This window comes from Salmo salar, chromosome ssa29, assembly GCF_905237065.1.
Source record: "Salmo salar chromosome ssa29, Ssal_v3.1, whole genome shotgun sequence".
Classification (NCBI taxonomy): Eukaryota; Metazoa; Chordata; class Actinopteri; order Salmoniformes; family Salmonidae; genus Salmo; species Salmo salar.
The window spans coordinates 15,573,034-15,594,947 of record NC_059470.1 but is presented as its reverse complement, the minus strand read 5'-3'; the positions used below and the strand labels follow the sequence as shown (position 1 = coordinate 15,594,947).

General features: G+C 41.0%; 1 protein-coding gene across 1 annotated transcript; it reads left to right on the top strand.

The window, feature by feature from the left end:
- The first annotated feature begins 1,381 nt into the window (after positions 1 to 1,381).
- On the top strand, positions 1,382 to 21,092 carry rbis (ribosomal biogenesis factor). Its single transcript, XM_014180972.2, has 4 exons — positions 1,382 to 1,499; positions 1,686 to 1,802; positions 20,512 to 20,628; positions 20,757 to 21,092. Exons 2-4 carry the CDS (start codon positions 1,692 to 1,694, stop codon positions 20,823 to 20,825), a joined length of 297 nt encoding a protein of 98 aa, XP_014036447.1. The 5' UTR covers positions 1,382 to 1,499; positions 1,686 to 1,691; the 3' UTR covers positions 20,826 to 21,092.
- The last annotated feature ends 822 nt before the right edge of the window (positions 21,093 to 21,914 follow it).

Below are 21,914 nucleotides of genomic sequence, written 5' to 3'. Positions count from 1 at the left end.
ATGTGCAATAACTCTTTGATGTTGCGCCTTCCACTTCCTAAACTCGAACGCTACACTTGCATTTTGAGTACACACACTCAGGGGGAGAGAGAGAACTCAAGAGTCCCTTTCTTCGCTTCCCTTTTAATAATGAACATGACCATAACTGTAATATATATATATATATAAAACAGTATTGAGCGTTTAGGCTATGTGGTATTCACGGACTTTAGGAATAATTATTTATTGCATAGAGCAGATGGAATCATTGTGTATTATTGTTTTAGGTGGATGTTTCTAATTTACACCTAGCCCCAGGTCTACGGAAGTATATAATTAATTGTATTAGTCTATTGATCCCGTTTAGGCCTAGGTTATGACATTTTGCCTAGACTGAGAACAGTTAAGTGTTTGTCTCTCTCTCTCTCTGTCTGTCTGTCTGTCTGTCTGTCTGTCTGTATCCTAGTTTTTCTTTAATATTAAAGACAGACTAACTTATTTTCTAATATGCTGATAATGCAAAAAACCACCCACATAATGGCGTTGCTTAAAACCCTTTTATAAAAGTGAAAGGCTTCACACTGGGCACACATAGGTTGAATCAATGTTGTTTCCACGTCATTTCGTTGACCAATGTGGAATAGACTTTGAATTGACGTCTGTGCCCAGTGGGTTAACTCCGCCACTGAGAATACAAAACATTAAGGCCACCTGCTCTTTCCATTACATAGACTGACCAGGTGAATCCAGGTGAAAGCTATGATCCCTTATTGATGTCACTTGCTAAATCCATTCATTCTGTGTAGATGAAGGGGAGGAGACAGGTTTAAGAAGGTGTTGCTAATGTTTGGTATTCTCAGAGTACTCTCACGGACTCTTATGGAAGTGTATCAGCGGCGATACGTTGCTGCCATCTGGCGGTCATAACGAGAAAGCAACTGTTTTTGTTGCTGCCAGTAAACCGTCTGTCTTGTTAGCCGAAAACTGGCAACCTCATCTGCATCGAAGGGAATGAGGACGGTAAAATAATGATATGATAATGTCCTCAGATAAAATACATGTATTGCATATAGGCTGTAGAATAACAACATGAGGCAAAGCAACTGGAGTATAACATTTCCACATAACACTGATCAGAGGGTAGTGCGTACGACCCAGTACATCACTTGGGCCAAACTTCCTTGCCTGCAGACATTCTAGTGCCTCCTGTACCAAGTCAATGAGCGGGGGTGCAGGTTAATCGACGTATTTTGTACATGTAAATAGGGGTAACCACGGTGAGGTCTACACCTGTTGTATTCAGACATGTGACAAATAAAGTTATATTTTATTTTGCACTCCTTCTCTAACCCAGCGCGGATTCAGCACGGATAGTGTAGAAATCGAGCGCACCATGTGGGCGTTTCAATCTGTTGTCTTCGGGAGGACTGATTGGTTCAGATTTTAGTCGCATCTAAATTGCGTCAAGCTCCGTTGCTTCAACACGTTTTACATTTGCCGATAGTCGTCCACTTCTTGAGGTTTGTATATTTTGTTATTATTCTTCGAGTTTATCTAGTTATGTGGATTCACATATTGAACGCACGTGATGTTACTGTATTTTTTTTTTTTATATATTGTGAAAACAAACTAAAACTGTATGATCACAACGGGTCGGTCTGAGCAAGCTTAGCCACCTTGCTAACAGCATACGTTTGTTCTCATAGGTAATCATGGCGAAGAATAAACAAAAAGGCAAAAAGCAGCAGAATGTTTTCCGAGTGGCCAACAAACAGACAAAACAAAAGAATAAGGCAAAACCTGTCACTTCAACTCTCAAACACGTAAGTGGATAATGCTAGCTAGCTACCATCTTAGTTAGCCAACTGTTTAGCTAATAGGCTTCACACAATAGGGTGCCCAATCAAAAACGCGTCTTTTGAACAATGAGTAAACCAATGAAGAAAACCAATGATCCAAACCTCATGTCTCTATCACAATCCGTTAAAGTTATTGGAGTTTTACCGTTGAAGGATGGCCAGAATTAGGTGACTAAATCAATGGAGGACAAAGGATAAAAAGTGGTCAGCAGGAAAGTTGCATCATGTCAACGAGGCTGGATTCTGTGCAAGAATTAAAGCTGCAATATTGATATTTTTGTCTGACCTGACCACGTTCACATTGACAGATCTATAACTCACATGTATTTCTAATTGAAGTCAAGTGTAAGGCGGTAGATCTGTTGTATGTTACTATTTCTATGCTTCCCATGCTTCATTTTCGTTTTTGCGTATTTTCTTTTGTGTTGTACGCCTGTTTCAAACAGCTGAAAATACAATATTTTTGGTTATGGAAAATATATTTCACAGTTGTTTTGATGGTACAATGTATCTTGTTTTGTCACGAACAGAAATTAGGTGAACTATTTAGAATTTTAGCAACCAGGAAATGGCGGAGCGATTCTGCATAGTGCATCTTTAAAGCTACTGGCGACCCAACACTGACAGGCTTACTTTGCATTTTAACTTTTTATCGTTCTTCTCGAATCCGCAGGACATAAAACAGAGGTAAGATGGATATTGATTTTGAGACATGACATGTAGTATTTGAGTGTGCTTTTCATATTAATGTTACATTTGTTGTTTTTCTAGATCTCACAAAAACAAGTTATATCTGTGAAATGTCAACGGCGCACTGAGCGTATACCAAACTTATTTTGAAAGTCTTTAACATTAATATCAGCTCTTTTCATGCAAATTTAGCTTTTTGTTACCAGCGGAAACAACATTGAAGATGACAACGACAAAATGTAAAATTCTAAGAAGTTGTTACGAGAAACCGGCACCACTATGTCAACAAAGCTTGGTGCGAATTATCGGATATTATATCGTAAAATGTCAATTAATTGCTGACTCTCAAATAGCCACTTGTCCCTTTTTAATATCTGGACCACGGCACGCATTGCACAACATCGGGTCTAAATGAATTGTTTACGAGGTTACCATGAATTGTTTATGACAGGGCTGTCACTCATTTTATGGAGGGTCTAGCGTCTTTTTTTCTATTAAGACCTAGACAACCAGGTGAGGGAGTTCTTTACTAATTAGTGACCTTAATTCATCAATCAAGTACAAGGGAGGAGCAAAATATTGTTTACGAGGTTAATGTTTGATTTGTTACATTCAGTAAAGAATCCAAAAAATATGGCGTTTTTATCGCCAGTAAGAAGCTGCTGACAGCTGAGAACTGCTAGCTAACTGGCAAGCAGGAAAACAGTCAACAACTTTAGGACAGACCCCTATAAATTGGCAGATTGCCATCTAGTGGCGAAAGTAAGAACTGCATTTATTTTTTATTTTTAAACAGGCATACTGAGACCTCGGAAATGTGACTGTGTGTAAATGCCAACACTATTTCATGGAATGAAGAAATTGATTAAAATACTGGAAGTGAATGGTGGAATTAAACAATTAACTATGCAAATTAGCAAAAGATGTGTGCGTTAGAAAAATAGACACTTAGCTCATATAAAATTCTGTCTCTAAAGCCGTGTTTGCTCTTTGAAGTGACACAAATTCTATTTATTTGCATATCTGATTCGACTGTATTTTCCTGGAGTCTGAACAGCCACAAAGCACGTGGAATCGGATATGATGGCGCCGGAAGAGATGCCTGCTGTTCTACGGGCTCCTAACCAATTGTGCTATCGTGTTTTTTTTTTTCTCCTGCGTTATTTGTAACTTATTTTGTACATACTGTTTCTGTCACTGTCTCTTATGACCTTAAAGAGCTTCTGGATATCAGGACAGTGATTACTCACCTTGTACTAGATGAAGATTTTTTTCTTTAATTAGTCGGACGTGAAGGATTTACTTCAGGCACCCAGCAAGGCCCAAATCCCCGTCATTCGCATGAAGAGACAGAGATATCGGAGACGCAGGTCATGGTGCCTTGTAAGGATCCAACAGCGAGTGAGTAATCCCCCTCTACCATCAGTCCTATTTGCCAACGTGCATTCATTGGATAAGAAAATGGATGAGCTCCGATCACGACTATCCTACCAACGGGACATTAAAAACTAGGGATGCACCGATATGACATTTTTGGCCGATACCGATATTCAATGTTTTCCTTGGTGCGTACTGTCACTGTGTCCGTTTCCAACTTGTCCAGCTGTGTCTGTAACATTTCACGTAAACTCTGTTTCTTGTCTGCATCGAAGTAGCAGTCCTTGTACCTAGCATCGAGCATGGTGGCGACACAGTAAAGAGGCTCAGAGAGAATACCACCGACTCGCATGTTCACAGCCTCTAGTAGAGTACTTTTGCAAGTTTTAACCCCACGGTCTGTCGGCAGTTTTGTTGAGCAGGCGTTTCAGTGCCATGACAGAGGGTATCACGTCTGCTCCAGACGCAGTTGATGAGCTTATTTCTCAAGTCAGTTGTTTGAATGGAGCTAGGAGTGTGTTCTTGTTTCCAAGTTTAAAACATGTTCTCAAATGCCATTGAAATGACAGCAGCGGTATGGGAACCAGCACATTCTTGAGCATGCAATACGGCTTTCCTCAGTACGAAATCCTCGTCGACCCACTGTGCTGTCAGACTCCGCATGCTCATGGGGCTGACATCGCTGGTCCAAATGTCAGTCGTGAAGCTAATAGCAGTGACGCCCATAGCAAGTAGTTCATGGATGTGCGTTTCAACAATACTGTGTAACTCCAGTAGGGCAACGTCTGAAAAATAGCGCCTACTTGGTAGTGTGTACCGGTGCTTGACAAGTTGGCGAAATCCAACATCATCCACGACAGAGAACGGTTGATTGTCAAGGGCAATGAATGCCGTTATTTTAGCCTTAATGGATTTCACCTTTGAGTTGTCTCACTGAAATTTTCTTACTCTTTCAAATGACTGCTCGACTAGTAGTCGCTGAACGTCTGGGGGTGTTGCACTTTCAAATGAGTAGTTGGGTTTGTGGTATTGAAAGATTTCACTTTCTCCCCTCGGGAAATAATAGCAACACAAACTTTGTATATGGCCTTTTTGTTATCTTCTCCTTTGAAACTTCAAAATAGATCCACACAGCAGACATTGTGGGCTAGGTTAGGAATGCTGTGTTGTAAGTGTAGCGTTATATTTTCCGTGGCGTCATTACGTCATCTACCTACGTTATACAGGTATGCACGTCAGCTTTGACGGGTTGCAGAGGGTCGGAAACTTTCCGGTAAATTTCCAGTATTTTCCATGGGAAGTTAAGCCCAGAAATTTGGGGAATTTTGCTTAAAATCATCAAAAATGTTAGCTTATAAAAGTGATTTTTTTTGTTGTTGTTGGATACACAAGGCAATTCTAGGTCTTGTGGCATATTTTGGTTAACCTTTCTGGGCTAGGCGGGACGTTAGCGTCCCACTCTATTCAACAGTCGGTGGAATCGCGTGGCGCGAAATACAAATACCTCAAAAATGCTATAACTTCAATTTCTCAAACATATGACTATTTTACACCATTTGAAAGATAAGACTCTCGTTAATCCAACCACATTGTCCGATTTCAAAAAGGCTTTACAGCGAAAGCAAAACATTCGATTTTGTCAGGAGAGTACCCAGCCAAAAATAATCACACAGCCATTTTCAAAGCAAGCATATATGTCACAAAAACACAAACCACAGCTAAATGCAGCACTAACCTTTGATCTTCATCAGATGGCACTCCTAGGACATTATGTCATACAATACATGCGTGTTTTGTTCAATCAATTTCATATTTATATCAAAAACCAGCTTTTTACATTAGCATGTGATGTTCAGAACTAGCATTCCCACCGAAAACTTCCGGTGAATTTACTAAATTACTCATCATAAACGTTGACAAAATACATAAATTATTTGAAGAATTATAGATACAGAACTCCTTTATGCAATCGCTATGTCAGATTTTAAAATAGCTTTTCGGCGAAAGCACATTTTGCAATATTCTGAGTACATAGCTCAGCCATCACAGGCTAGCTATTCAGACACCCGCCAACTTCGGGGCTCACTAAACTCAGAATTACTATTAGAAAAATTGGATTACCTTTGCTGTTCTTCGTCAGAATGCACTCCCAGGACTTCTACTTCAACAACAAATGTTTTGGTTCCAAATAATCCATAGTTATATCCAAATACCTTGGTTTTGTTCGTGCGTTCAGATCACTATCCAAAGGGTAACGCGCGAGTGCATTTCGTGACAAAAAAAAAAAAAAATGTTCCTTTACCGTACTTAGAAGCATGTCAAATGCTGTTTAAAAGCAATTTTTATGCTATTTTTCTCGTTAAATAGCGATAATATTCCAACCGGACAATGTCGTATTCATTCAAAGAGGGAAAGAAAAAAATAGCGAGGTCTCATGAACGCGCATCTCCAGTCTCTCTGTCACCAGGCAGACCACTGAGAAACTGAGCTGCTGTTATCTGCCCAGAGACAGGAGATGCGTCAATTCGGTTTCTGAAGGCTTTAGAGAGCCAATGGAAGCCTTAGAAAGTGTCACGTAACAGCACAGATACTGTAATTTCGATAGAGATGCAACAGAAGGACTACAAATTGGCAGACTGGCCACTTCCTGCTTGGAATCTTCTCAGGTTTTTGCCTGTCATATGAGTTCTGTTATACTCACAGACACCATTCAAACAGTTTTAGAAACTTCAGTGTTTTCTATCCAAATCTACTAATAATATGCATATTCTCGTTTCTGGGCAAGAGTAGTAACCAGTTTAAATCGGGTACGTTTATTATCCGGCCGTGAAAATACTGCCCCCTATCCCAGACAGGTTAAGCTATCCCCAATTCGATGGAATTGCAACCCTATGCATGCACAGTGTCTTTTTCCATCACATGTGCAGTGCATTCATCACATGTACAGCTGATTTTCAAGATCTTGCACACTAATGAGATGCTTTTGAGACCACACTACTACACTGTCTGAGCCAAGGACTACATGCTTTCTGGTAAGTTTTGATTACAATGCTGGGTGGGGTGAATATATTTTATATGACACAATTATTTGATAACTAGTAAATAGTAGCCTACAGAAAAGTGTTTAAATCATTTCTAACTTGTTAACAATTTCTGCTACTAAGTTGCAAAAACTGTGGGTTTTATCTTGCTTGAGCCTGCTAACTGAGGAGTGTTAATTACTTGTTTCCATACATGTTTCATTTTAAAACATTTATCTCACAAATGAGTTGTTTAATCTAACTGCTTAACTATTTATCTGTACATAGACTTGTATTAGGTTTTTTTTACTCATTTTTTTCTAATCTTTACAGGAAAATGCCATGGGCACTATCTGATGTGTGGAGACATTTCACTGCAGCTAATGTAGAAGGAAAAGCTGTGTACATTTGCAAATACTGTGCCAAATCATATGTGAAGAATGCAACAAAGCACTTTCATCAGGCCAAGTGCATAAAGTTCCCTCAGTGCTCACAACAAGCAACCTCTGACAAAAAGTCCCTCTATTTCTATTCGAGTTGAAAATGATGAATCAGACATGTTAATGACAGCAACAGCTCATGGTCCTCCTAGAATCAGAGGTCTTTTTGACTCAGTGGAGGAACGTAGTCAGAGAAATGCTGATGAATGTCTTGCTCGAGCTGTGTATGCAACTGGTTCACCTCTGATGCTCACAGGCAATGTGTATTGGAAGAGATTTCTGAATATTCTTCGCCCAGCATACACCCCTCAAACCAGACATGCTTTATCTACTTATTTGCTGGATGCCGAGTTCAAGTGAAGGTCAAGCAAATCATAGAGAAAGTAGACTGTATTGCAATCATCTCTGATGGGTGGTCGAATGTTCGTGGGCAAGGAATAATTAACTACATCTCCACGCCTCAACCAGTATTCTACAAGAGCACAGACACACCGGTCTCTACATTGCAGATGAGCTGAAGGCAGTCATCATTGACCTTGGACCACAGAAGGTATTTGCATTGGTGACAGACAAGGCTGCGAACATGAAGGCTGCTTGGTCTAAAGTGGAGGCGTCCTACCCTCGCATCATTGGCTGTGCTGCTCATGCGTTGAGTCTGCTGCTCAAGGACGACATGGCACTGAAAACAATGGATACACTCTACAAGAGAGCCATGGAAATGGTTAGGTATGTGAAGGGTCATCAAGTTATAGCAGCAATCTTCCTCACCAAGCAAAGTGAGAAGAATAAGAGCACCACATTGAAGCTGCCCAGCAACACCCGGTTGGGGTGGTGTTGTCATCATGTTTGACAGTCTCCTGGAGGGGAAGGAGTCTCTCAAAGAAATGGCCATATCACAGTCTGCCGATATGTACAGCCCCATCAAGAGGATCTTCCTGGATGAGGTATTTTCGGAGAGCGTGGTAAGCAGCCTGAAACTCCTGAAACCTATAGCAGTAGCCATTGCACGGATTGAGGGAGACAATACCATCCTGTCTGATGTTCAGACTCTGCTTGCAAATGCAAGAGAAGAAATCCGTACTGCCCTGCCCAATTCGCTGTTGCTCCGAGCAGAAGAAACTGCAGTTCTGAAAATCATCAAGAAGCGTGAAGACTTCTGCCTTAAGCTCATACACGCTGCAGCGTATATTTTGGACCCCAAGTATGCTGGCAAGAGCATTCTGTCTGGTGCAGAGAGCAACAAGGCCTATGGTGTCATCACTACCGTGTCTCGCCACTTTGGCCTGGATGAGGGCAAGGTTCTTGGCAGTCTGGTGAAGTACACTTCCAAGCAAGGGCTTTGGGCTGGAGATGCAATATGGCAGTCGTGCCAACATATCTCATCAGCCACCTGGTGGAAGGGACTTTGTGGGTCTGAGGCTCTTTCCCCTGTTGCCTCCATCTTCCAAATCCCACCAACATCAGCCGCCTCAGAGCGCTACTGGTCCTTGTTTGGGAACACGCACACCAAAGCACGCAACAGGCTGACCAATTACAAGGGTAGAAAAATTGGTGGACATCCAGGCAAATTTGATGATTTTTGAGCCTGACAACGAGACATCCTCAACAAGGTTGGAAAGTGACAGTGAAGATGAGGCCTCAGTCTGATGTTAGAGGTGGACATTGAAGAGGAGAAGACATGGAAGCCTGAGAGGAAGACAACCAAGCTTTAGTTTCTAGACTATAATTTTACAGATGTATGTTGAAAATGTTTTTGGGAGATGCGATGGGTCATTCAATATTCCCTTTTGTTGTTCAGTGAAATCATCCCATGTGAAGTCAACTCATTTAATTAAAGTTCAATTCGTAACAATTTTTTTATTTATTTATATTGGAAGAATTAATCATTTGCAATTTGTCTACTTATGATAAGGTAAAAGGTTTATGTTTGTCTCCATATGATATGGTAAATATATCCAATGCAAAAAATATCTACATTTAAATGTTATTAATTTGCATATATTCCCGTTAATTCCCACGGAAAGTTTCCACCTCTTACTATTCCCCAAAATGTGCAACCCTAGCTTTGACATTGGTTTTGCATATCAGCGTTAAACTATTCATAGTGCCGATGTTGGCATTTTTAGCTAATATCGGCTGAATCTCATATACTTACCGATTTATTATATTTTTAAATATTAAAAAAAATTTTTTTTATATTATTAAAAAAAAAAATGGTACATTTATTTTTTTCAAATATTTAATTTTTTTTTAAGAAAAAAAATGTATTTTTTTATTTATTTTGTAATATCATGCATCCCTATTAAAAACTGTAATATCTTATGTTTCACCCGAGTCGTGGATGAACGAGGACATGGATAACATACAGCTGGCGGGGTTTTCGGGCCATCAGCAAGATAGAACAGCTGCCTCCGATAAAACAAGGGGTGGCTGTGTCTCTGTTTAAATAACAGCTGGTAAAGGAAATCTGATATAAAGGAAGTCTCAAGGTTTTGCTCGCCTGAGGTAGAGTATCTCATGATAAGCTGAGAGTTTTCATCTATATTTTTTTGCAGCTGTCTATTTACCACCACAAACAGATGCTGGCACTAAGATGGCACTCAACAAGCTGTATAAGGCCATAAGTAAAAAATAAAATACTCATCCAGTGGTGGCGCTCCTAGTGGCCGGGGACTTTAACTTAAATCCGTTTTACCTAATTTCTACCAGCATGTTACATGTGCAACCAGACAGGGAAAAAACTCTAGATGACCTTTTACTTGACACACAGAGACGTGTACAAAGCTCTACCTCGTTCTCCATTTGGAAAATCTGACCATAACTCTATCCTCCTGATTCCTGCTTACAAAAAAAATTCATCAGGAAGTACCAGTGACTCGCTCAATAAGGAAGTGGTCAGATGACGCAGATGCTAAGCTACAGGACTGTTTTGCTAGCACAGACTGGAATATGTTCCGGGATTCTTCCGATGGCATTGAGGAGTACACCACATCAGTCACTGGCTTCATCAATAAGTGCATTGATAACGTCGTCCCCACAGTGCATAACCCAACCAGAAGCCATGGATTACAGGCAACATCCGCACTGAGCTAAATGCTCCACTTTCAAGGAGCGGGATTTCTCATAAACCTGGACGCTTATGAGAAATCCTGCTATGCCCTCCGGCGAACCATCAAACAGGCAAAGCGCCAATACAGGACCAGGATGGAATCGTACTACACCGGCTCCGACGCTCGTCGGATGTGGCAGGGCTTGCAAGCTATTACAAAGGGAAGCACAGCCGCGAGCTGTCCAGAGACACGAGCCTACCAGATGAGCTAAATAACTTCTATGCTCGCTTCGATGCAAGTAACACTGAAACATGCATGAGCATCAGCTGTTCCGGACGACTGTGTGATCACGCTCTCCGTAGCCGACGTGAGGAAGACCTTTAAAAAGGTCAACAGTCTCAAGGCCGCAGGGCCAGGCGAATTACCAGGACGTGTACTCTGAGCATGCGCTGCCCAACTGGCAAGTCTCTTAACTTGTTATGGATAGGGGGCAGTATTTTCACGGCCAGATAAAAAACGTACCCGATTTAATGTGGTTATTACTCCTGCCCAGAAACTAGAATATGCATATAATTAGTAGCTTTGGATAGAAAACACTCCAAAGTTTCTAAAACTGTTTGAATGGTGTCTGAGTATAACAGAACTCAAATGGCAGGCCAAAACCTGAGAAGATTCTGTACAGGAAGTACCCTGTCTGACCATTTCTTGGCCTTCTTTGTCATCTCTATCCAAAACAGAGGATCTCTGCTGTAACGTGACACTTTCTAAGGCTCCCATAGGCTCTCAGAAGGCGCCAGAACGTAGAATGATGACTCTGCAGTCTCTGGCTGAAAAACAGTAGCGCATTTGGATAGTGGTCGATCTGAGAACAATGAGATGGGTGCGCGTGTGCACGTGAAGAGTCCATTTTACATTTTCAGTCTTTGAACGAAAACAACCACTCCCGGTCGGAATATTATCGCTATTTTACGAGAAAAATCGCATAAAAATGAATTTTAAACAGCGTTTGACATGCTTCGAAGTACGGTAATAGAATATTTTGAAATTTTTTGTCACGAAATGCGCCGGCGCGTCACCCTTTGTTACCCTTCGGATAGTGTCTTGAACGCACAAACAAAACGCCGCTATTTGGATATAACTATGGATTATTTGGAACCAAACCAACATTTGTTGTTGAAGTAGAAGTCCTGGGAGTGCATTCTGACGAAGAACAGCAAAGGTAATCCAATTTTTCTTATAGTAAATCTGAGTTTGTTGAGTACCAAACTTGGTGGGTGTCAAAATAGCTAGCCTGTGATGGCCGGGCTATCTACTCAGAATATTGCAAAATGTGCTTTCACCGAAAAGCTATTTTAAAATCGGACACCGCGATTGCATAAAGGAGTTCTGTATCTATAGTTCTTAAATTATTTTATGTTTTTTGTGAACGTTTATCGTGAGTAATTTAGTAAATTCACCGGAAGTGTTCGGTGGGAATGCTAGTTCTGAATGTCACATGCTAATGTAAAAAGCTGGTTTTTGATATAAATATGAACTTGATTGAACAAAACATGCATGTATTGTATAACATAATGTCCTAGGAGTGTCATCTGATGAAGATCATCAAAGGTTAGTGCTGCATTTAGCTGTGGTTTTGGTTTTTGTGACATTATATGCTAGCTTGAAAAATGGGTGTCTGATTATTTCTGGCTGGGTACTCTCCTGACATAATCTAATGTTTTGCTTTCGTTGTAAAGCCTTTTTGAAATCGGACAGTGTGGTTAGATAAAGGAGAGTCTTGTCTTTTTAAAATGGTGTAAAATAGTCATGTTTGAAAAATTGAAGTTTTTGGATTTTCGAGGAGTTTGTATTTCGCGCCACGCCCTATCATTGGATATTGGAGCGGTGTTCCGCTAGCGGAACGTCTAGATGTAAGAGTTAATTGACATTTTCAACCTGTCCCTGACCAAGTCTGTAATACCAGTATGTTTTCAAGCAGACCACCATAGTCCCTGTGCCCAAGAACAACAATGACTGCCTAAATGACTACCGACCCATAGCACTCACGTCTGTAGCCATGAAGTGCTTCGAAAGGCTGGTCATGGCTCACATGACACCATTATCCCAGAAATCCTATACCCACTCCAATTTGCATACCGCCCTTACAGATCCACAGACGACGCAATCTCTATTGTACTCCACACAGCCCTTTCCCACCTGGACAAAAGGAGTACCTACACTTCCGGTCAAAAGTTTTAGAAGGCCTACTCATTCAAGGGTTTTTCTTTTATTTTTTACTATTTTCTACATTGCAGAATAATAGTGAAGACATCAACTATTAAGTAACACATATGGAGCCATGTAGTAACCAAAAAGTTTTAAACAAATCAAAATATATTTTATATTTGAGGTTCTTCAAAGTAGCCACCCTTTGCCTTGATGACAGTTTTGCACACACATTCTCTCAACCAACTTTGTGAGGTAGTCGCCCGGAATGCATTTCAATTAACAGGTATGTCTTAAGTTAATTTGTGGAATTTCTTTCCTCCTTAATGCGTTTAAGCCAATCGGTTGTGTTGTGATAAGGTAGGGGTGGTATACAGAAGACAGCCCTATTTGGTAAAATACCAAGTCCATATTATGGCAAGAACAGCTAAAATAAGCAAAAGGAAACAACAGTCCATTACTTTAAGACATGGTCAGTCAATATGGAAAATGTCATGAACTTTGAAGGTTTCTTGAAGTGCAGTAACAAACCAAGCGCTATGATGAAACTGGCTCTCATGAGGACCGCCACAGGAATGGAAGACCTAGAGTTACATCTGCTGCTGATGATAAATTCATTAGAATTACCAGCCTCAGAAATTGCAGCCCAAATAAATGCTTCAGAGTTCAAGTAACAGACACATCTCAACATCATCTGTTCAGAGGAGACTGCGTGAATCAGGCCTTCATGGTCAAATTACTGCAAAGAACCCACTACTAAAGGACACCAATAAGAGACTTGCTTGGGCCAGAAACATGAGCAATGGACATTAGACCAGTGGAATTTGTCCGTTGGTCGTGAGACATGGTGTGGGTGAACAGATGATCTTTGCATGTGTATTTCCCACCATAAAGCGAGGAGGTGTGATGGTGCCTCCCTGTGGCTCAGTTGGTAGAGCATGGTGTTTGCAATGGTGTTTGCAACGCCAGGGTTGTGGGTTCGATTCCCACGGGGGGCCAGTACGGAGAAAAAAAAATGTATGAAATTAATTGAAATGTATGCATTCACTACTGTAAGTCGCTCTGGATAAGAGCGTCTGCTAAATGACGTAACTGTAAAATGTGTGGGGTGTTTTGCTGTTGACACTGTCAGGGATTTATTTAGAATTCAAGGCACACTGAACCAGCATGGCTACCACAGCATTCTGCAGCGATACGTCATCCCGTCTGGTTTGTGCTTAGTGGGAGTATCATTTGTTTTTCAACCGGACATTGACCCAACACTTCTCCATGCTGTGTAAGGGCTTTTTGACCAAGGAGAGTGATGGAGTGCTGCATCAGATGACCTGGCCTCCACAATCCCCTGACCTCAACCCAAATGAGATGGGAAGAGTTTGACCGCAGAGTTTAGGAAAAGCAGCCAACAAGTGTTCAGCATATGTGGGGACTCCTTCAAGACTGTTGGAAAAGCATTCCAGGTGAAGCTGGTTGAGAGAATGCTAAGAGTGTGCAAAGCTGTCATCAGGGCAAAGGGTGGCTATTTGAAGAATCTCAAATATAAAATATATTTCGATTTGTTTAACACTTTATTTGGTTACTACATGATTCCATATGTTATTTCATAGTTTTGATGTCTTCACTATTATTCTACAATGTAGAAAATAGTAAAACATTTATAAAAACCCTTGAATGAGTAGATGTTATAAAACTTTTGACCGGTAGTGTACATGAGAATGCTATTCATTGACAACAGCTCAGCGTTCAACACCGTAGTGCCCTCAAAGGTCATCACCAAGCTAAGGACCTTGGGACTAAACACCTCCCTCTGCAACTGGCTCATGGACTTCCTGACGGGCCGGCCCCAGGTGATAAGGGTAGGTAACAACACACCTGCCACGCTGATCCCTACACAGGGGCCCTTCCTGTACTCCAATGTTCACCCATGACTTCATGACCAAGCACGACTCCAACACCATCATTAAGTTTGCCGACGACACAACAGTGGTAGTCCTGATCGCCGACAACGATGAGACAGCCTATAGGGAGGAGGTCAGAGACCTGGGAGTGTGGTGCCAGGATAAAAAAAATAAACTCTTCCTCAACGTGATCAAGACAAAGGAGATGATTGTAGACTACAGAAAAAGAAGGGCTGAGCACGCCCCCATTTTCATTGACGAGGCTGTAGTGGAGCAGTTTGAGAACTTCAAGTTCCTTAGTGTCCACATCACCAACACACTGACTCACCACCTGGATTAGGTCTTATATAGCAAAATTTGAAATTGTTTTTTACATTGGATAAAAGTAGACTCCGAGCTACAAAATGATATATCATACAATATATGAGGAACAATGGGAATGTAATTCTGCTTTGAAAGTTGATCAACTTGTAAACTCATTTTTGAGAAAATTGCCTTTTGAATGTTTTGATATCAAGTGAAGTTCTTTGTCTACACCCATTCAGCATCGTTCACACCGTCTTAAGCTTTAGCCCCACCCATCTTGGAGCGCTCTCGGAGCGCAAACTTGAAGCTCTGGCCGATGATTGTTTACCTCAGGATAACATGAAAACAGCCTAACCAGCTCTCCTGGCAACAATTTCATTACACTTTTTTGCAGACGTTTACTGACATGGGCCATAATTCAATGGGTGTTGTGCACATATCATGTAATGTTAGCTAACAACCATACCTAAACACGCGTGTCAACATGCGCAAATTGATTTTGATCCCGCCCACACCAAATGCAACCACAACACGCAGGTTGAAATATTAAATCAAACTCTGAACCAATTATATTAATTTGTGGACAGGTTGAAAAGCATTAAACATTTATGGCAATTTAGCTAGCTAGCTTGCAGTTGCTAGCTAATTTGTCCTGTGATATAAACGTTGAGTTATTTTTCCTGAAATGCACTGCGACAAGTAATCCATCCACACACTACTCCAACAATTTATCCACACTCCGTTCATCTTTCAATCACCCACGTGGGTATAACCAATGAGGAGATGGCACGTGGGTATATGCTTCTATAATCCAATGAGATGGGAGAAGCAGGACTTGCGCCGCGTTCAGCGTCACGTAATAGAACTGACTTCAATTTTAGCGGTTGGCAACGCAGATGCTTGTTGGCGCATGCGAGCAGTGTGGGTGCAATTGAATGACATGTATGTGTAAATTTATTTTGCAGCGCACGTGACATGAGAGGTGTGGTCAGCATGTAACGAGCCAGCCAGCCAACTAGCATTAGCTAGTTAATGAACAATGCCACAGTGCTGGGAGCTAACCAACCAGGTTCAATGTTAGCTAGTTAACATTAGGCTCTAACTAGAAAAGCAAACGCCTCTGGGAAATGAATAATAACGTCATCTAGGGAGCCAGCCAGCTAACGTTAGCTAGCTAGCTAACAGTACACTTTAGCTTGAAATTAAACAAATTAGGAATGTGTAATATCTGAAAACGTTGCTAGCTAACGCTAGACTCTTACCTGTATACATCATCATGCATGATGGATGCGTCTCCCTGTCAGGAATGCCGTACCACGGTTGCCCTTAGTTTGAAGATGTAATCCGGAGACGGGTGTTTTCTCCATCTCTTTAGCTATCATACTTTAATTCCACTGATTTTCAAAACTTGATTTTCCAGGAAGTGGATCGCAACACTTATGCAGCTCCACTACACAATACATTATTAAAAAAGCCATGTTTGACAGAATTACCAACACAGACAGACGAGCTTAAATAGACAGAAGCCTTCTATATGACAGACCAATCCTCTCTCGGCATGTACAGCCCACTCATTATCTCAGCCGATCATGGCGAGTGGGAAGGCTGCTAACTTTTTCTGTGGTTTAACCAACAAGGCTCGCAATTTAACAATTATATTTGTATTTACAGATGGCATACAAGTTTGTTATTAAGGACCATGAAAGTTCACATGTTCGACAAGCCATTTCTGCCAACAAACGCATTATGATAAAAATATATTTTTTACGTTCAAACGGCTCTCCTGTGAAGTCTTGACTTGCAACATACGCCTAGTTTCCTGAATCAGGTCACAACTATCATGGTCCAAACATAACAAGACAGTTGTGAAGAGGGCATGACAACGCCTATTCCCTCCCAGGTCCCCAGATCCTCAGTTTTACAGCTGCACCATTGAGAGCATCCTGACTGGTTGCTTCACCGCCTGGTATAGCAACTTCTCAGCCTCCAACCGCGAGGTACTACAGAGGGTAATGCGAATGGCCCAGTATATCACTAGGGCCAAGCTTCCTGCCATCCACTACCTCTATACAAGGAGGTGTCAGAGGAAGGCACAAAAAATTGCCAAGGACTCCAGCCACCCTAGTCAGACTGTTCTCTCTGCTACCGCACGGCAAGTGGTACCGGAACTAGGTCCAAAAGGCTTAACAGCTTTTACCCCCAAGCCATAAGGCTCCCAAACAGCTAATCAAATGGCTACCTAATTTTCATTGTCCCCCACCCCCCATTTTTACGCTACTGCCATTCTGTTTATTATCCATGCATAGTCACTTTACCTCTAACTACATGTACATATTACCTTGACTAACTGGTGCCCCCGCACATTGACTCTGTACTGTTACCCACTGTATGTAGCCTAGCTACTACTATTTTATTGTTGCTCCTTAATTATAAAATGTATTTGTGTGTGTATATATATATATTTTTTTACTTCAGTTTATTTGAGTAAATACTTAACCAACAATGCAGTTAAGAAAAGTGTTAAGGGCTTATAAGTAAGCATTTCACTGTAAGGTCTACACTTGTATTTTGTGCAAGTGACAAATCAAATTTCATTATTAGCCACATTTCAAACCACCTTCATTCGTGGTTTAAAGTCAGATACAAATCTTATTCCTGGCCATGTGAACGGTCCAATCTGATGGTTTTTAGACTGTTATTCGGCATATCTTGTTGGTTGCCAGCTACAGTTAACTAGCTTGTTAATTGTTAACAAACAAGTTAGTGTATGTGCTAGAACAAAACAGCTAGCTAGTTGACTGCTGTGGCTAGCCAAAAATGACTTGTTTTGAAAGTTGGATCATCTTATCCTTTGAGGCTTAGCTTGCGACATAACTTTTGAGTGATAGAAAGCACAAGCACCACCAATCAGCCTACACCATTGCACACACACCTGTTGTTACTATGACAACTAGCGTGGCCTTGTCAGCAAATTACTGCCGTCTGAACACACACACACACCTGATTTGGTGGATTTTTTTAAACTGAGTTGAGCGTTAAGGCCTACAGTGTGAACAAGGCTTAATAAGTGGCTGTTGTGATTTAAGCAAATAAACGCCCGGGCTATTAATTGAAGTGGTGTGGTAGGTTCAGAAATGGGAGTTTTGGGATATAGTGTTAATGTTACAGTATGTTACGTTTGGTATGGTTACATAACATAGGACACTTACAGTGCATTCAATAAGCATTCAGACCCCTTGACTTTTTCCACATTTTGTTACGTTACAGCCTTATTCTAAAATGGATTAAATCGTTTTTTTTTTCTCATCAATCTATACACAATACCCGATAATGACAGTGAAAACAGTTTTTTAGAATTTTTTTGCAAATGTATTAAATGAAAAAAAAAATGGAAATATCACATTTACATAAGACCCTTTACTCAGTACTTTGTTGAAGCACCTTGGGTAGCGATTACAGCCTCAAATCTTCCTGGGTATGACGGTACAAGCTTGGCACACATGTATTTGGGGAGTTTCTCCTATTCTTCTCTGCAGATCCTCTCATGCTCTGTCAGGTAGGATGGGGAGGGTCGCTGCACGGCTATTTTCAGGTCTCTCTAGAGATATTCGATGAGGTTGAAGTCCGGGCTCTGGCTGGACCAATCAAGGACATTCAAAGACCTGTCCCAAAGCCACTCTTGTGTTGTCTTGGCTATGTGCTTAGGGTTGTTGATCTGTTTTGCCCCACTCTGAGGTCCTGAGCGCTCTGGATCAGGTTTTCATCAAGGATCTCTCTGTACTTTGCTCCGTTCATTTTCCCCTTCGATCCTAGTCTCCCAGTCCCTGCCGCTAAAAAACATCCCCACAGCATGATTCTGCCACTGCCATGGATGATTCTGCCACTGTAGGGATGGTGCCAGGTTTTCCCCAGACGTGACGCTTGGCATTCAGGCCAAGGAGTTCAATCTTGGTTTCATAAGACCAGAGAATCTTGTTTCTCATGGTCTGTCTTTTAGGTATCTTTTGGCAAGCACCAAGCGGGCTGTCGTGTGCCTTTTTACTAAAGAATTGGCTTCTGTTTGGCCACTACCATAAAGACCTGATTTGTTGGAGTGCTGCAGAGATGGTTGTCCTTCTGGAAGGTTCTCCCATCTCCACAGAGGAACTCTAAAGCTCTGTCAGAGTGACCATCGGGTTCTTGGTCACCTCCCTGACCGATGCCCTTCTCCCCCGTTTGGCCAGGTGGCCAGGTCTAGGAAGAGTCTTGGTGGTTCCAAACTTCTTCCGTTTAAGAATGATGGAGGCCACTTTGTTCTTGGGGACCTTCAATGCTGCAGACATTTTTTGGTACCCTTCCCCAGAGCTGTGCCTCGACACAATCTTATCTGTTAGCTTTACGGACCATTCCTTCGACTTCATGGCTTGGTTTTTTTCTCTGACATGCACTGTCAACTGTGGAACCTTATATAGACAGGTGTGTGTGCCTTTCCAAATCATGTCTAATCAATTGAATTTACCACGGGTGGAATCCAATCTAGTTGTAGAAACATCTCAAGGATGATCAATGGAAACAGAATGCAACTGATCTCAATTTCGAGTCTCATAGCAAGGGGTCTGAATACTTATGTAAATAAGGTATTTTTTTTCTTCATAAGTTTGCAAACATGTCTAAATCTGTTTTCGTTTGTCATTATGGGGTATAATGTGTAGATTGAGGATTTAAAAAAAAAAAATGTAATCCATTTTAGAATAAGGTTGTAATGTAGCTAAGTGGAAAATTTAGAAGGGGTCTGAACACTTTCCGAATGCACTGTAAGGCAAAAACGAAAGGAGTTGGAGTTGGTATATAACGCAAACGTCTAGCAATCCAAAGGTTGCGTGTTCTGTCTCATCACGGACAACTTTTTGAATTTTTGCTAATTAGCAACTTTGCAACTACTTAGCCTGTTACCTTACCCTTTCCCTTCCCTTAACCCTAACATTAACCCTTTACCCTTAACTCCTAACCCCTAACCTTATAGCTAGCTAATGTTAGTATTAACCACCTAGATAAAGTTAGCTGCAACATTGGTATTTGTAACATATCACATATTTTACTAATTCGTAACATATTGTACAAATTGCAATTCTTAACATGTACAAAATGGATGATGGACATCCACAAATGAATACATATGAAACATAACATATCATACTAAATGTAGTGTCTCAGATTTACATACAGAATATTACGAAATACTCTTATGCTGGGGGATCAACTAGCTACAACAATGCTGTTTTTCAGGTTCCCTGATTTTTGGTATAAGCATTTGTTGATGGTGTTTCTCTAATTAATCCCATTGGAGTCATAGCCTAGTTACATTCTGACTGAATGCATTGAAAGAATTCACCCACAATGCCATAAAGTAAGTATTCAGCCTGCCACTGTCTCAAAATGCCAACTTTTTACTTGGCAAACTTTTCTTGGAGATACTTCCAAACTTTACTCGATTTGGAAAGCTCTGGTGTCTTATCTCCTGTGGATAGTTCCCTGTTAAACCCTGACACTCAGCAAATGCTCTGTGAAAAAAATGACTTCAACAGGTTGTTGTCATCTCACCATAAGATGGTTGTTCCTGAAGGTTAACTTATCCGTCTTGTATATGTATTGTGCAAGGGTAGTATTTGACACAGTTGCTGACAAGTTTTTTTTTTCTTCTTTGTACACAGATCAATAAAGTGAAGAATGAGAAGGTGGAGAACCTGAATAAAATATTTACAGAGGTCCAACGGGATGTCAGAAGTGTATCAAAATGCACTGCTCCGGTGCCCAGAAAGCCAACACCGGTAAGGTTAAACTGAGAATCAATGGATTACCTGACAGAGTTGAGTGTGCTAAGTATCCTCCATCTGATGGTTGTCTGATTTGTCTTCCTTTATCCTTTCTCAACTCTTGTTTTTTGTTTTTATGTCAGGTTGTCCGCGAAGCACCGAAAGAGTCTGCGAATGTTGACGGCGCCACCCAGCTGTTCTCTCAGCTATAGTACGGAATGGCTGCACGAAATGAAATCTAGTTACAATTCGAACAGTCCACACTGCCCCATTCACATAAGGGGCATCATCTCCACCTTGTGTGGAATGTAATATGACTAATATCATATGATGACGATATGTAAATATGATGATATTTTAACAAAAATGTGTGCAGATATTTGAAGAATGTGAAGGATGCATTTGTGAGAGGTTGACACATGCTGTAAAATTATAGATTCCCTGTTGGATACATCTGTCAAATATAATGATCAACAACCTTAAGGTGTCCGTTGCATGTATCGATGCTGATATTGATCTCTCTTCACAAGACTGCTGCCAATGCTGAATGCCAGGGTCTTAGTAGCACACAGTATTTCATTTATGAAGGTAGTTTTTATTGCATTTTCACTCTTGATGAGATATTGTACTAAGTAATAAGTTGTTCTTGGATAATCTACTGTATGATGCGTGGGTGTATCAGTAAATCACTCGTTCTTCTCCTTTTTTAAATAACTTTAGGAGAACTACATCTCGGCGCAGTGGCTGGTTTTAAGTATGCTGGGCACATTCAGCGGTAGCCAGTTGGTGGTGCTTTACTGATGTGCTCCTGATTGCCTGTCTCTCTGTGGACAGCCACCTGTGTGGAGACTGTATTTATTCAGTCAGTAAGCATGGGGCTGTCACAAGGCATATGTGTGCCTGGGAAGTGCTGCAACTGAGACTCCATTCGCATTTTACATCTTGTACCATGCTTCTTTCTGTAAGCTGTTTTTCTGGAGGTGGTTATTGGTGAAATGATATGTAATGGCAGATTGTTCGATATATGTTAAATCCTGTGTTTCCAATCTCATTAGTCTTTTCGAGGCTTTAATCTTAAAAGTGTCACCACTTAGAACTTAGGTGCTAAGCAGAATATTCCTGAAATATCCCCCCTCCCCCAAAACTGACTGGTATGAGGTGAGTGGAACAGTGATACATGTTCAGGGCTTAGCTAAAACACTTTTCTGAACCTTGAAGTGAAGCTAAGGTGCCAGGACATTACATTTTCAGTGTAGGCCTATATACATGCATTTGTGAGAGTGTAGCTGTTGTATTTAATA